The sequence below is a fragment of the Aotus nancymaae genome, unplaced genomic scaffold (assembly GCF_030222135.1).
Source record: "Aotus nancymaae isolate 86718 unplaced genomic scaffold, 86718_ANA_hifiasm-v0.15.2.pri h1tg000029l, whole genome shotgun sequence".
In the NCBI taxonomy this organism is placed as follows: domain Eukaryota; kingdom Metazoa; phylum Chordata; class Mammalia; order Primates; family Aotidae; genus Aotus; species Aotus nancymaae.
The window spans coordinates 20,781,507-20,796,672 of NW_026988442.1; the positions used below are offsets into that span (position 1 = coordinate 20,781,507).

A 15,166-nucleotide genomic window follows, 5' to 3' on the forward strand; every position below is an offset into this window, starting at 1 on the left:
GCATGCATGTGCATGCACAGACACCTGTCACATGGGCTGGTGGTCTCCCATATACCTGTGCTATGTTTGGCAGTCACAGGTACACCCACAAGATGTATTTGTCCCATGCACATGGATATCCCCTCACACACATACGCAGTAGCCATGCTGACCATCGGTGGGCTTTGCTTCCCACAGCACTTGGACGAGAACAGCCCCCTAGGGGACTTGCTGCGGGGGGTCTTGGATGTACCAGCTTGTCAGATTGGTGAGCTCCCGTCCCTTTCTCTTGCCCACTGTTCCCTAGGGTGAGGTTCTCCTTTGTATCTCTCTCCTGCTCGTAGGGAGGAAGCTGATGGCTGAACCCCAAAGGCTGCCCTCACTCCAAGCTCTCCCCATGCTCTCTATATCCCTTTGACACCCTGGGCTCCCTTTGTCACCCTCAGCTTTGACCCCTGCCATGCACTGGGGAACCCATCAGAATCGTCAGCAAAGATGATGCTCCTGGTTGGCTGACCTCCCCAGGCCTAATGGGTTGGGCCACAGGGATGTGACAGAGGCTTGGAGATGGGGTGGAGAGGCAGACGTGGCCTGAGGCAGAAGCATGAGTCAAGCAGAGCTGAGTTGGAATACTGGCTCCACCTCAACCAGCATTGTTTGAGTTGCAGCATTGTCATCTGTAGAATGGGTCTGCAAAGCAGTTCTTCCTCTCATGGGGTATGGGAAGGAGGAAATGGAATGAGATAGAACTCACTTGAGCCAGTGCCTGGGGTGTGGAGTGGGGTGGAGTGGGTGAGATGTCTATTCTCAGTTCTTATCTGCTCTCGCCTTCCCAGCCATCCGTCCTGAGGGCAAGAACAACCGGCTCTTCGTCTTCTCCATCAGCATGGCATCGGTGGCCCACTGGTCCCTGGATGTTGCTGCCGACTCACAGGAGGAGCTGCAGGACTGGGTGAAAAAGATCCGTGAAGTGGCCCAGACCGCAGATGCCAGGGTGAGATTCTGCTGGAGCCTGCTGCAGGGCAGTGTGTGCGCCTGTCAGGCAGCTGAGACCTCCAGCTCTCAGCACAAACCCCCTCAGAGCAGTGGGGCAGTCGATGGCCTATGCTAGATAGGCCACAGCCACAGCCCCTGTCTTAGCTAGGGATCGAGAAGAAACACACACATAAGATGCAGTGTAGTGTGTTTAGGTCATGTTGAGTTTGAGATAGTGATGGGTCGTTTAAGTGGCTCTGCTTAGTGGGCAGTTGGATACACAGGCCAGAGCTAAGAGGAGAAATCCTGGCCTGAAGCAGGAGTGGGGTCCCAGAGGCATAGGAGAGATGAGGTGGTGTACAATAGAAAGAGAACTTGGGATGGACTGAGAAGCTCCACATGAGAAGGCATGGGCAAGGAAAGGAGCCCAGGGTAGGCAAGTCAGACAGACTGCAGGCCACTGGTGAGGGAGGGGGTCTGCTGTATTGAGGACTACAGAGGTAAACACAGGCATGATAAGAACCTGTAAGTGCCCTCTGGATTCAGCAGCAGCAAATAGCCCTGGTGTGTCAGCAGTATGGCTGGGGTTAGATGGCAGTGGGCAGCGGGGGAGTCTGGAATGGCAAAGGCAGAGCCTTTGTAGGGCCTGTCCTTGAGGGAGAGAACAGGTGACTGGGGTTTGAGCAGGCTGTCATGCAGACAGCTGAAGGGAGCGAGCAGGGTGTGGGAGGAGATGGAACCCAAGCCTAGCTGGCAGGACCAGCCTGCTGGAGAAGGGAGGCCTCTTCCACTGAGCCTGGGGGAGCAGAGAAAGAAGTATTCTCAAGGGTTAGGGAATTCCTACTTGGTGGCCCTTTCACCAAGTGCATTTGGTGGCGGGGGGGGGGTCTTTAGCTGCTTTGGAGAAGGCACCTGCAAGCCAAACAGAAGGGATAGGGTGCTTGCCAGGCTGTCCCCTAGAAGGAAAAGGTACTGGTAGACCAGGTGGCTGAAGGGCTGGATCCAAGGGTCTAGGCCTAAAAAGGAAGAGAGTTTGAATGTAAGAACCACTGAAGCCGGCCATGGTGGCTCATACCTGTAATCCCAGCACTTTGGGAGGCCAAGGTGGGCAGGTCACAAGGTCAGGAGTTTGAAACCAGCCTGGCCAATATGATGAAACCCCATCTCTACTAAAAAAATACAAAAATTAGCTGGGCATGGTCGGGGGGTGCCTGTAGTCCCAACTACTCAGGAGTCTGAGCCAGGAGAATCATTTGAACCCAGGAGGGGAGGTTGCAGTGAGCCAAGATCATGCTACCGCACTCTAGCCTGGGCAACAGAGCGAGACTCGGTCTCAAAAAAAAAAAAAAAAAAAGCCACTGAAAGAAGAAAGGGGACCTCCAGGAGTGAGAGGATGGGAAGGAACACTTGTAAGTGGGCTTCTGTAGAGATTTGGCATGGAGAGTGAGTGGTTGTATTGGAGTTGGGGGAGCTGAGGCAGTGAGGATCATCCTTAGGACATAGATGGAGACCAAGCCAGGGACCTGCATCCCCAGTGCAGTCACAGGTGACACAGAGCATTTTTACCCCAGGATGAGGCTGAGTAATGAATGATTAGAAAGTGTCACTTGTGAGTGTGGCCAATCCCAGGATCCCTGGAAGCTCACTGTGAACATGGGTGGTGATGAGGAGTCTGTACCACCACCCCCCTAACCCACCTCTTTAAGAGGGTTGGAGGGCAAATGTGTCCTCTGGGACAGAGAGGAGGAAAGACAGTTGATCCCGGGATTGAGACTGAGGACAGAGCTCCCTCGTTTACTGTTTGGTGTGGCGTCTGGAAGGTACAAGGGAGGGTAGGGGAGAGGCCTAGAGCACCTGCAGTGTGGGCGTGCCCAAGGCTGGCAGGGGCTTCCTTCTCCTGGGTAGGGCTGTAGCAGGGCCTTGTGTGTGTCACCAGCTCTCTGAGGGGAAGATGATGGAACGGAGGAAGAAGATCGCCCTGGAGCTCTCTGAGCTTGTCGTCTACTGCCGACCTGTTCCCTTCGATGAAGAGAGTAAGGGCTAGGGCTCAGGCGGGGTGTGCATGTGCCTGGAGGGCCTGGTGGGTGCAGAAGGAGTATTTAGTTATCCCCCCAACACTGCCTGGGTGGGCGGGCTCTGTAAGTGTTCTCCCTGTTTGGCCCAGAGATTGGCACAGAACGTGCTTGCTACCGGGACATGTCGTCCTTCCCGGAAACCAAGGCTGAGAAATACGTGAACAAGGCCAAAGGCAAGAAGTTCCTTCAGTACAATCGACTGCAGCTCTCCCGCATCTACCCCAAGGGCCAGCGACTGGATTCCTCCAACTACGATCCTTTGCCCATGTGGATCTGTGGCAGCCAGCTCGTGGCGCTCAACTTCCAGACCCCTGGTGAGGAGGTCCCCTGTGAGGAGGGCAGGGAGAGGCACTGTGGGGCAGCTGGACTGGAACGTGCCGTCATCTGCCTCTTCCAGACAAGCCTATGCAGATGAACCAGGCCCTCTTCATGACAGGCAGGCACTGTGGCTACGTGCTGCAGCCAAGTACCATGCGGGACGAGGCCTTCGACCCCTTTGACAAGAGCAGCCTCCGCGGGCTGGAGCCATGTGCCATCTGTATTGAGGTAGGTGCTGCTCATCTGGGCTTCAGGGTGGGAAAAGGGCTGCTTGCCAATGGAGTGTGGTTGAGTTCCCCAAAAATGGGCAGTTTCAGGCATCAAGGTGGTCAGTGTGAGTGGGGCCTGAGCAGTCTTTGAAGGGGTGAAGATAGCATGTGGTGTACACATCTAGGACATGTGCAGAGCCATTGATGGGGTGACTTGTTCTGATAAATTTTTTTTCCCTAAGAGGAAATCATTTAAAAGATTTTTGTGTTAAAATAGACATGGATTTAACATAAAGTAGATTGCAAAACTCACATGGAAATTTGAGCTCAAGCTAAGACTAAATAAACTACGGGCAGCAGGACTCCATGGGCAGTGTCCTGAGGACCCAGCAGAGGGCACACTGCCTCCACTTCACAGATGGCTGCCTGAGCCTCCGCAGTCTGGGATTGGAGGGAGCAGGAAAGACAATCCTAGGTCCCTTTGTCTGCCTGCAGGTGCTGGGGGCCCGACATCTGCCGAAGAATGGCCGAGGCATTGTGTGTCCTTTTGTGGAGATTGAGGTGGCTGGAGCTGAGTATGACAGCACCAAGCAGAAGACAGAGTTTGTGGGTCAGTCTGTCTTCCCAGTCATCCTCCTCCTCCTCCTAGGAGCACCACAAGGCCCTCTCCACCAGTCATCCCATCCTCTCCCAGGGTGACCTGAAGCCTTTTGTTGTTGCCTTCGCAGTGGACAATGGACTCAACCCTGTATGGCCGGCCAAGCCCTTCCACTTCCAGATCAGTAACCCTGAATTTGCCTTTCTGCGTTTCGTGGTGTATGAGGAAGACATGTTTAGTGACCAGAATTTCCTGGCTCAGGCTACTTTCCCAGTAAAAGGCCTGAAGACAGGTGAGGACCATTCCTGGAGGCAGTGCCCCTGTGATCTTGCTGCCAGGGTAGGGCTGGGCCCCTTGCTCTGTCCCTCCTGGGCTGAGGACCAGGGTTTCCTCCTCTTAGGATACAGAGCAGTGCCTTTGAAGAACAACTACAGCGAGGACCTGGAGTTGGCCTCCCTGCTGATCAAGATTGACATTTTCCCTGCCAAGGTATCTGCAGCAGGGGTGGGCTGGCCTGAGGTGTGGGGGAGGAGAACAGGCAACACCCTCCTGAAGTGCAGAAAAGTTACTGACCCTCTTCTGCACTTGCCTTCATTGAAGCAAGAGAACGGTGACCTCAGTCCCTTCAGTGGTACATCCCTGCGGGAGCGGGGTTCAGATGCCTCAGGCCAGCTGTTTCATGGCCGAGCCCGGGAAGGCTCCTTTGAGTCCCGCTACCAGCAGCCATTTGAGGACTTCCGCATCTCCCAGGAGCATCTCGCAGACCATTTTGACAGTCGAGAACGAAGGTGAGGGAGATGGAGGGGTGCTAGAGCCAGCAAGGCTGTGGCTAGGTCCTACTTCAGTGTTTCTTTCTCCTGGTTAGAAAAGTTGTAATATTGTCTGGCTTTGGGCTGTTCAATTGACACTCTTCTCTTCTGTCCAGGGCCCCAAGAAGGACTCGGGTCAATGGAGACAACCGGCTCTAGTTGTACCCCAGCTTTGTTGGAGAGCAGCAGGTGCTGTGCGCCTCATGGAATGCCGTGAACTGGGTTCTTTGGAAGCAGCCTGCTGTGGCGGCCTTCCGGGTCTCATAGCCTGAAGCCTGGATTCCAGCAGTGAATGCTAGACAGAAACCAAGCCATTAATGAGATGTATTACTGTTTTGGGCCTCCATGCCCCAGCTCTGGGTGAAGGCAAAAACTGTACTGTGTCTCGCATTAAGCACACACATCTGGCCCTGACTTCTGGAGATGGATCCTTCCATCTTGTGGGGCCAGGACCACAGCCGAAGCCCCTTGGAGAGAGAGGGCACCTCAGCCAGTGGCACAGGAGGCTCTAAGGAGCCACTGACATTCCTAAGAGTGGAGGAGGAGGAGGAGCCTTGCTGGGCCAGGGAAACAAAGTTTACATTGTCCTGTAGCTTTAAAACCACAGCTGGGCAGGGTGAGAGGCCAGATGCCCCTGCAGTTTGGCCCTGGAGCCAGGGCAGAGGAGTGTAGGGCCTGCATGGAGAAGGGCTCTGCCCTGCCTGAGGAGGAGGACACAGCACAAGGGCACATTGCCCATGGCTGGGAACATGACCCAGCCTGAAAGAAAGATACAGGGGATCATGTTAAAAATAGCAGTATTATTTTTCTTCTCAATGGTATTGTAACTAAGTTATTTACTCCTCCTGCTCCTCACCCTTGTAGGGAAACCTTGGAGTAGAGCCTTGGAGGGGAGAGTGGCAGGTGGGCTGCCTGCTGTGTTAAGAGGGCTCAGTTTGTGATGTTAAGGCACTGTCAAGAATGGGGTGGGGGGGGTGGGGGGGTGGGAAGAGAAGCAATAGCAGAGCCTATTTTGGTGAGGTTGGTTTTTTTTTTTTTTTTTTTTTAAGCAAAGATGATTTGATATGCTTTCCCTGAGGAATGAAAAAGGAATTGAGGAGATGCCTGCCGCTTGGGTGGGCAGGGTACAGGCAGCTGGGTGCTGAATGAAGCTGCCATGCTTATTGCAGCTTCTAACTGGTAAAAAAAAAAAAAAAAAAATGATCTAGGGATGGAGATGGGAAGGTTAGAAAGGCAGCTCCCACCTCTGAGGACAGAGGCTGGGCTCCAGGCCCGTGGGCGCAAAGGTGCCTCACAGCATAGCCAGCATTCAGCACACGCAAACCTACTGCCCATATTATTTGGGCTCAGGGTTGGCCATTTGCTAGTTCTGCTGCCCTCTTAAGATCTGACTGCCAAATAAATCATCCTCATGTCCTTTTTCCTTTAACTTGTATGTTCTTTTTGGGCTCCGGAAAGCCTGTTTGGGAACATACTCACCAGATGATTCTGCAATAGAAGCAGGTGAGACGTTTCTGGAAACTTTAGGTTAAGCAGCTGTCACCTTCTCTGGGCTAACAGGAATTGTGGGGCCACCTTCTCTCCTGCCCATCCTCCGAAAAGAGTACATCCTGCCTGGGTTCCTGGCCAGCCAGCTTTGGTGGTGGTCTGGAAACAACCAGAGCCCCTTTCCAGTTCCACAGAAACCTCTCCTTTGCCATTCTGGTTGTCTCTAGGACTTGGCAGCCAAAATCTCTGTGCCCAGAACATGGTTGAAAGGTCCTTCTCTTCCTGAGGCTCTGTTTTCATCATATTTTGTGCTGGGATGGAACAAAAATGATGCCACACAAACAATTTAAGATCTGGTTCTATGGATGACATGAACTGATAGCCAGTATCAAACAAACAGCGATAGTGCTCAGGTTCTTGTGTGACTTTTTCTTCTAGAGCTTCACAGTCCCAGCTCAGAGAGGAGGGTGACTTTTTCCCATATAACACAAGAAGGTGGTGGATGGGAATTCACCAGGACCGTCATGATCCATGTGGTTTTTATGGCCTGGAGAGAAAGCTTTCCTATCAGAAGGAAGAAGACTGTGTAGGCCCTTCTATTAGGGCTCATCTCATTGGTTAGAACATCCTTGGCCTGCTGGTGTTAACCCTTTTAGTTTTCATCAATACATATCTCCTCCATTTGCTGAATAAGTTTCTGGAACACAACCTGGGGTAGGGACAGCTCTGCCTTTCTTAAGGCAGCTTTGTAGACCTGAGGCTCATGTATCTTGGGCTCTATAAGACGTTGCCTTTGCTTTTCACTGGAGATGCTTTGATTGTTCTTCCTGGTGGAAAATGTGCCACCTCTCAAGCAAATTTAAAGATCATTTTCACTTCAGGATTCCTCCAGATAGACCTGACAAATGTCAATTGACCCAGAAGGCCCAAGCAGAGTTGGGGAGTTTGGGTGGGGGGCTTACTTGGGGCTGAATGCTTTGACATCAGGAGTTGTTTGCCTCTCCCCATGCCTGTAGGCCGTGTCCCTACAGTGCGACAGCTTAGATAGCACTGCCTTCCACCTGCTGGGTCATGACACGTGGAGTCTCAACCCTAACAGCACATTAGCACCATCTGGGGAGCTTCTGAAAAACATTGGTACCTGGGGCCCTAGCATAGGTATTGGTCAAAACCTCAAGGTGACTTAATGAGTAACAAGGGTTGAAAAGCTGATTTTGTTAGAGCAAACCAAGAGAGCAGGCAGGGCCAGGAGAGGGAAGTCAGTGGTACCAGAAGGGAGATGGGCTCCCTAGCAGGCTCCTTGCTTTCCTGTTATCACCAGTAGAACCTTCTGGCTGACAGACCAGGGACAAGCAGATTGGGTTCAAAGTGACAGACCTTCACTTTCAACAGCTTTGACACAGACATGTACACATAGAGCAGAGCTTACAAGGTCAGGGGCATTCTGCCCCCTGCCACAGGACTAAGGACTGCCCTGTGGGACAATGGCAGGAGCAGTTTCTGACCTTAGTTGAGTGTGTATATGGCCATGAGCAGAAAAAAAGGCAGGGGTCTCCTGACCAAGCACATCTTGAACATCACCTGGGAGCTGGGCCTGAGCCTAGAAACTCACTTGTCTATCAACTTGAGCCCATCACTCTTCATATCAGTTCTGTTGAGAGCAGGTAGAAAACAAGTAGGCTTAGGTTATCCCACCAGACTAACTTGGTGAATGAAAAGGATTCACACATTCTTTACATTTTAATTAAATGGATCAAGCACAGTCTCAGCCTAAGACTCCTGCTTTCCCTGGGTCCTTTAGTAATTCGCAGGGCACTCGTGCCTAGGGGTTAATCTAGGCATTCTGTCCCCTGCCTGGAGGCCACTCAGCTGCACCAAGTAACCCCACAGCAACCCCGTGGCTGGCCACTCCAGCGAACTCCACCCACAGTGTCCCAAGTGAGCCATTGCCTGAGTCTGCCCACTATGGTATTCAGCTGATTGATTGGCTTTGCCAGTTGCATGCCACTTTGGTCTAGCTTCCAAGGACCTGGTTTTTGGGATTCAACACATACAGCTGCTTCCCCAAGACATAAGCTGGCCTCTGGAAGGGCCAGGAATAGGTCCTTCTTACTCTGGTGTCCAGAATCACTGCCTGGCTCCACTGTAGGTGATTTCATTTCAAAGGTCCCTTTTTTCCCTTCTGCCACAGGCCTTTGGGGCCACCCTGACAAAATTCAATTTCTTTGGGTCTTAGAAGCTGGGGCTTTAGTCTTGTTTCTCCAGAAGGCCCCTGGGTCCTTATGCATATTCACTAACCCCCACCAGCAAATGACAGGCTCTGCTTTTCAGCACTCTAAACTTGCCAGTGTTCTCTCACCAGATGATAGCAGGTTTGGCTGTTTGCCTTTGTCTATTTAACATAATTTCTAAAATATCACAGTTCTTTTATGTAGAAGCCAGTGTAGTGAACTCAGCAATGCAGGAGACAGTGAATTGGAACTTCTGTAGTGAGCTGAGGGAAACTGCCACACTTGTCCACTGGAGTTTAAGATCCACAGAAGTGGGCAAGAAATGAAATGTTTTTGGCCTTTTTTCCTGACTTCCCCACAAAATAAGTCAGCAGATGTGAAATATATTTATGTTTTTATTTAGGAACCATCAAAAGGTTTGAAGTACCATTGAGGCCCACTTCAAATTGTACAAGCATTTGTCCCTGTTCCCCTCCCTTATCCAAATCCACAGATACAAAATCTAGGAAATGTGCAATTTGCATCTTAGAAATAGCAGCATCCCCACAGGGGACCTCATGAGGCCTGGAGATTCAGCCCCAAGAGGGCAGCCCCACTCCTGCCTCAGCACGACCACAGTCCAAACCAAAGTTGACTTCCATTTTTGTTGTTAAAACATTTACCCAGGGTAAGGAATTCCCATTCTACCCAAGGCTTAAGTGATAGAGTATGCCATTTCTTGGTTCGGTCTCACACCTGGCCATGGCAGGAGATGGGACCCTCTTGCAGAATTTGGCTAAAGTTTCATTGTGCCTCAGGACAAACAAAAACAGGGCAGTTGCCTCTTACTTGTTTAGCACCGAGATGATCACCTCTTCAGCCGACTCTGCTGACAGCAGACTGCTCAACACTCGCTCAACAGTCACTACCCAGTCTGAACTGCCCGGCAGTCTGGCCACAGGAAACAAGGCTTTGTGCTTGAAGACCAGAATGCAAATGGGTGCTAGAATACCAGGAATCAAGACCTTGTCAGGAGGCATCTACAGGCCTTTGGCAACCTCCCTGACTTCCACAAAGGCTGCACTCAGTAAAATCTCAATGAACAATGGCCAGTAGGGAAGAGAGGAAGGTGGGCGTGTTTTCTCTTTAATAACAATTATGGCACAATCTGACCCTCCTGACACTGTTGAACAAAGCAACTGCTCAGAAACTTGGCAGGAACTCTCTACACGGGTGACTGCTTCTCCCGGGCCCCGACCCAGTCTAACAGGAAACAACCCGATTGTCATGCTGGGTCCCTACTGAGGAGTGGGTGCTGGCGTTCCCCACTCCTGCTGACAATCTCATGTGGGGCTCTGGCCCCGTTTCAAGCAAACTGCAAGAATGAGATAGCACTGTATGGGCAGGAACCAGGGATAGTGACAAATCTCGCTAAACACAAATTATAGGATTCATAGGTCCCACGTGGTAGATTCTTCTTTTAACAGTATTTCTACTCAGGTTTGACTCGGGAAAGACCAAGCAGCTGTAGCTCTCTATATTTAGTGACTGAACAGCCTGATAGTTCACCATTAACTCCAGTCACATTAATTTTGAATCATCCATTTATGGAAAGGAAACAAAAGCTAAAAAGCACTAACCAAGAAAGACTACATTAACACATACAGGTGCTCCTCTGACACATGAGATTGTCAGCATGCACACACACACACTTCAAGCTGGTCTCCTGAAGGAAGAGGCACTAATGGCAGGTAAATGCTCAGGCTCCTCTCAGTACCCCGGCACTCACTGCCTATCCAAGCAGACAGCAGGAAGGTGCCTAGAGTCCCCACCAGAGTGGCTGCCTTTCTCCCTTCTCCCTTGGCCCAGCTCCTGCCAGAGCAGCCACAAAAACCAGGTTCTGAGGGCTGTAGAAGCTTGGGACCAGCAACAACAAGCTGGTAACTATACATTCTTTATCATCCTCAAAGGCCTGCAAAACCAAAGATAGGACTTTCAAAAACTGAGGAAGGGGGTGCTTGCCCCTATCCTTGTCTATATGGTAACCATGGTCTGCCTAGTCTCATTCCCAGCCTCTGGGTTCCCTCCTACACTCTAGACTTCAGGGCAGTTAGAATCCTGCTGGGATCTAGGGCTAAACAGAAACTTCTCTGTCATATTTCCAGTCTGATGAAGGACTGGGCCCCCATTCAAAGAGGTCAGATTTGTGGGCAGGCAAGAGCTCAGGAAAAAAGAACCAAAAAGGAGGGTCTCAACCCCTCTCTAAGGCCAGATGCTCTATGTACTCCATTAATTTCACAACCAAGTGCAGATGCTCAGTGAATTCAGAGACAACTTGGGTTAGCCCTGCCCCACCTCTCCGGGTGTGACCTGGCACTGGTAACACACAGATTGCAGCAGAAATCTGTTGGTTCCATTAGCACTCAGAGCAAACCAGCACCCTGGTTGCCACTTTTCATCCAGCCACTCTGTCAAAATCAAAACTGGTTGCTTCACCAGCCCTGGTGTGGCTTGGCCCAGCCGTGTCCCTGCCCCTTTTAAACGGGCCAGAGAAAACTACACGGTGGGTACGTTAGGTTGAAGCCTTACGTGGGGAAGGGACTTAAGCACAGGAGAAGGGCTTAAGCTCCACAACTCCCTGCCTGCTCAGGCACTGGAGCTTTTCTGAGATCAAATGCTCCCCAGGCCACATAGGGATGCCCCTGCCACTCCATGGTCTGGGCAGGCTGGCTGAGAGAGGTCTGTGCTCTCAGAGACAAGGAGAGAAGGAAACTGGGTCAAGAGACTCGGAAGAGGAGGGTCCATGTCTGGAGTGAGGGGAACTGAGCCCTGCTGGCTATCTGACCTGGGTGGGCTGCTGGCTTTGCCATGGAAGAGTTGACTACGTAGACCTTCGTGTGTCTCGAAGATTTTTCTTCTCCAGCATATAACTATCTTGAAAATGGATGTGATATGTGAAAATTTAAACTTAATACAAAAGCACATCTTCTGCAAATGGTGAGTCAAACTGATGAAATCTCCCACGTAAACTTTGACCAGGAAAAAGAGAGATGACTTTAGGAAAATCCCAAACTAGGTTTGGTTTTAAAATTTTTTTCTTGGCCAGGCAAGGTGGCTCATGCCTGTAATCCCAGCACTTTCGAGAGGCCAAGGTGGGCAGATCACGAGGTCAAGAGATCGAGACCATCCTGGACAACGTGGTGAAATCCTGAATCTATTAAAAAATGCAAAAATTAGTTGGGTGTGGTGGCGTGCACCTGTAGTCCCAGCTACTCGGGAGGCTGAGGCAGGAGAATTGCTTGAACCCGGGAGGCGGAGGTTGAAGTGAGCCAAGATCTTGCCACTGCACTCCAGCCTGGCAACACAGTGACTCTCTGTCTCAAAAGAAAAAAAATAATTTGTCTGGCTCTCCTCTCCTGCAAGTTGCCTTTATCCACTTGGGCTGTGATATCTGAACTGAAAAAGCTGCACCAATCTGAGGATGTTGGTCCAAGAAGAGACAAAGAAAAAAAGAGGCCACAAGGCCCAAGCAGGGAGCATCCACACAAAGCTGAAGGAGTGAGTATGCATATAGTATCCACCCAGAAAGGCCAGTGTCCTTCCTCCATAACAGGCAGCCAGGAGGGAGAGGGGGAGAACACAGGACCTGCAACTAGGTCACTAACTAAGATAAAACCCATAAGGGCCACATCTCAGGCTAGAGAATACAAAACTTCCTGGTGGGACAGCCTCCCATGGCCAGTTGGAGATGAGATCACTAGCACATGTGGGAGCCCATAAGGCACTATCCCATGTTCTATCCAATTTCCTCCTTCTGCTAGTAGAGAGCGGGGTGCAGAGTCCTTGTGTCAGGTGCTTTGGTCCACCAGAATAGCCACCTGTCACTCAGCCAAGAGAAAGGAGCTTTAAGTTGTACAATCACTACCAAATCACAAAGCCCTGGCAAGCCATCCAACTAAGGCGTTCTTTTTCAGGAACCCAAGATTCTCAAAAATATAACTCCTCTGCTCCCAAAATAAAAAAGCTCCTTTATAGTCAAAAACAAAAACAAGTAATCAAAATATACAAAGCATATGTATCAAATTTAAATTTCCTTTATCAGAATGATGATCTGGCTTCACCTATGAGAACTGGATCTACATGTAAAAAACAAACAGGTACAAGACATCAGCAACAAAAAACACTAAAAGATGATTTTACTATCTCTGACAAGTCCAACTGCATACTGAGAAAAGAGATTAACAGTAGCCACTTTTTATAGGCTTTTCTTCTAACTAACCCCATCCACCTCTCAACTCTGCAGCCCACAAATGCCTTCTACTGACGGCAACAACACAACTTAACCCTTCAGCAGTGTGCAAAACCACAGTGAGCTGTCTTGTGACAGGGCTACATACCTGGCTGCCACCCCACATCCCCCACTGCCACTGGGCTAGTGTGGGTGTGCCTCTGTGAACGACTGGCTGCATTCAGGGTTTTGCCCCCAAACCCTTGAGTACCTCCTACAATGTCCCTGTAAGCACCTGCCTGATGACTGCCTCCCTCATCATCACTTTTGATCATCTTTCAAGGATAAGGTCTAGACAATACTCACTCATTCTCATCCAAGAGGAGGGGAAGAAGGTCCAGCCTGCTGGGCTCCTTACATGGGCATTCTTGCCTTTTGGGGTGTAGCCCTGGCTGTTGGGCAGGGCCAACATCTGTAAGAAAAACATGCCAGGGCAGGCAGCACTGTACCTTTCCTCCTGAAAGATGAGCTGGTGCCCATGGCTGGGACACTCTGTCCTGCATGAACTTGTCCACCAACTGTGTTTTGCTGCTTGGGTTGTAAATTAAATGTGAATACAAATAACCAATAAAATCCTCTTCACAGCCCAACTCCTCAGCCAGTGCATGCAGGGCTCTGGAGGTGATGCCAGCAGGATTTGGAGGTGAGGCACTGGGTGGTTTCTCAGACACCTGGAGATGGCTTCCACCCCAGCCACCTAGTGCACTGGCATCCCTTAGTCACAGGCTACTTCCCCAACATCCGTGTGCCACCAAGTTTCTCAAATGCACACGTCAGATACACGTTTTATGAGAATCAAATGATTATACTGTGTGTGTGTGTGTGTGTGTGTGTGTGTGTATATATATAAATTAATCTGCATGTACATAAACACTAAAAGGAGAAATTCCAAGTGTCTGTTCTCTGGAAGAAAGCAATCACTCGTCATTCCTGGCAATTCCTCAAATGTTTTTGAGACCAAAAATCTTCACTCCCCAAATGGTAATACAAAAATAGGCTGCAAAACTTGCTAAGTACTCACAGTCCCTGTTTGAAAGAAATAAGATGTGGTCCCTATTGGGACGGGGAGAGCAGAAGATGACACTTTAGAAGAACATGATTTTGGTTTCCAAAGAAGCCCTCTCCTGGAAGGCAGGAGGGGCTACCGCCATGCTTGTCTTTGGAGCCACATGAGAATGCTGCCCTGCCAGGTCCAGTTCCCTGGGGTGGGGGAGAAGGATGGTTCCTAAACCACCACTAGTATTTCTTGACCAAAGCCCCTGCCCTCTCTCTGGGGTCTTCTAGCACTGTCACCCAGCCAGCCCAGGAGGTGTCTGTGCCAACAAGGCCTGGCACCTGTGGCTTGGCACTCTGGGAAGCAGGTGGTTTCTCAGAGGTGAGCAGAGCTATAGGTGGACAGGTCTTTAGTTCACCCCTCTTTACGAGCCACTCTCAGAGCAGCCGGTCTTGGGGAAATTGGGGATTTACCATTTAGTACAGCTCTGTAAGCATGTTTTCTAATTTTCAAAGGCATCCTTTCCTGTAATTTTCTCAATTCAAAAAAGGACATGAGGGTTAGGCTAAAGTAGAGTTCTTGTTTCCAAGTTTGGGGATATAAATATAGAATTTTAAAAGCATCCTCACGAGGACCAGCAATGCCCAGCACCCTCGGGCATGCATCCAGCACACCAGCCAGGCCCTGGGGTGGGAGCCAGGGGCACTCTGGGTGTTCTGCCAGGGACCCTTGCATGCAAGTCTTTGTGTTAAAGACCACCCTACCTCTGACAATTCCAAGAAGTGAACAAATCCCTCAGCCTTCACTTTTACTAATGGGCCAGTGTGTTCTTCCTTCCCAAACCATAGGAGGCTCTGAAATGAGTGTGGAGAAAGGGCTCTGAAAACCGCAGTGGTCAAAGCTACAGGCGGTGGCTATAGACTTCCACTTACATCCCCACCCCATTTCTTTTTTCCGTCTTCCTCTCACTCCAAACATGTCCAGATTAAAATAAAAAATTGCAGGCACATAGGTCAGCATATTAGGCTTAACGACACGTTTCTTCAGTTGATCTGGTAACTGAAAAGTTAGGGTCCATGATTCAAACTCCCATGAAAAAGCAGAATTAAGGTAACAACTAAAGAGAGTGGTAAAGCATCCAACATTAATCACATTGCCAGTCCATTTTTTGAACGCAGGGTTACAGCAGGTTCTGCACCGAGTAGCCCACAAGGCAAACCAAG

General features: G+C 50.3%; 1 protein-coding gene across 1 annotated transcript in view; it reads left to right on the top strand.

Moving 5' to 3' along the window:
* PLCG1 (phospholipase C gamma 1) overlaps window positions 1–7,132 on the top strand; it is a 39,481-nt gene extending 32,349 nt beyond the window's left edge. Inside the window, exons 23-32 of the mRNA XM_021665763.2 lie at window positions 178–247; window positions 816–973; window positions 2,891–2,987; window positions 3,119–3,343; window positions 3,427–3,575; window positions 4,052–4,166; window positions 4,285–4,446; window positions 4,555–4,643; window positions 4,755–4,942; window positions 5,080–7,132. Of these exons, the coding sequence (XP_021521438.2) occupies window positions 178–247; window positions 816–973; window positions 2,891–2,987; window positions 3,119–3,343; window positions 3,427–3,575; window positions 4,052–4,166; window positions 4,285–4,446; window positions 4,555–4,643; window positions 4,755–4,942; window positions 5,080–5,122 (1,296 nt within the window). The 3' untranslated portion in view covers window positions 5,123–7,132. The remainder of the gene's footprint in view (window positions 1–177; window positions 248–815; window positions 974–2,890; window positions 2,988–3,118; window positions 3,344–3,426; window positions 3,576–4,051; window positions 4,167–4,284; window positions 4,447–4,554; window positions 4,644–4,754; window positions 4,943–5,079) is intronic.
* The last annotated feature ends 8,034 nt before the right edge of the window (window positions 7,133–15,166 follow it).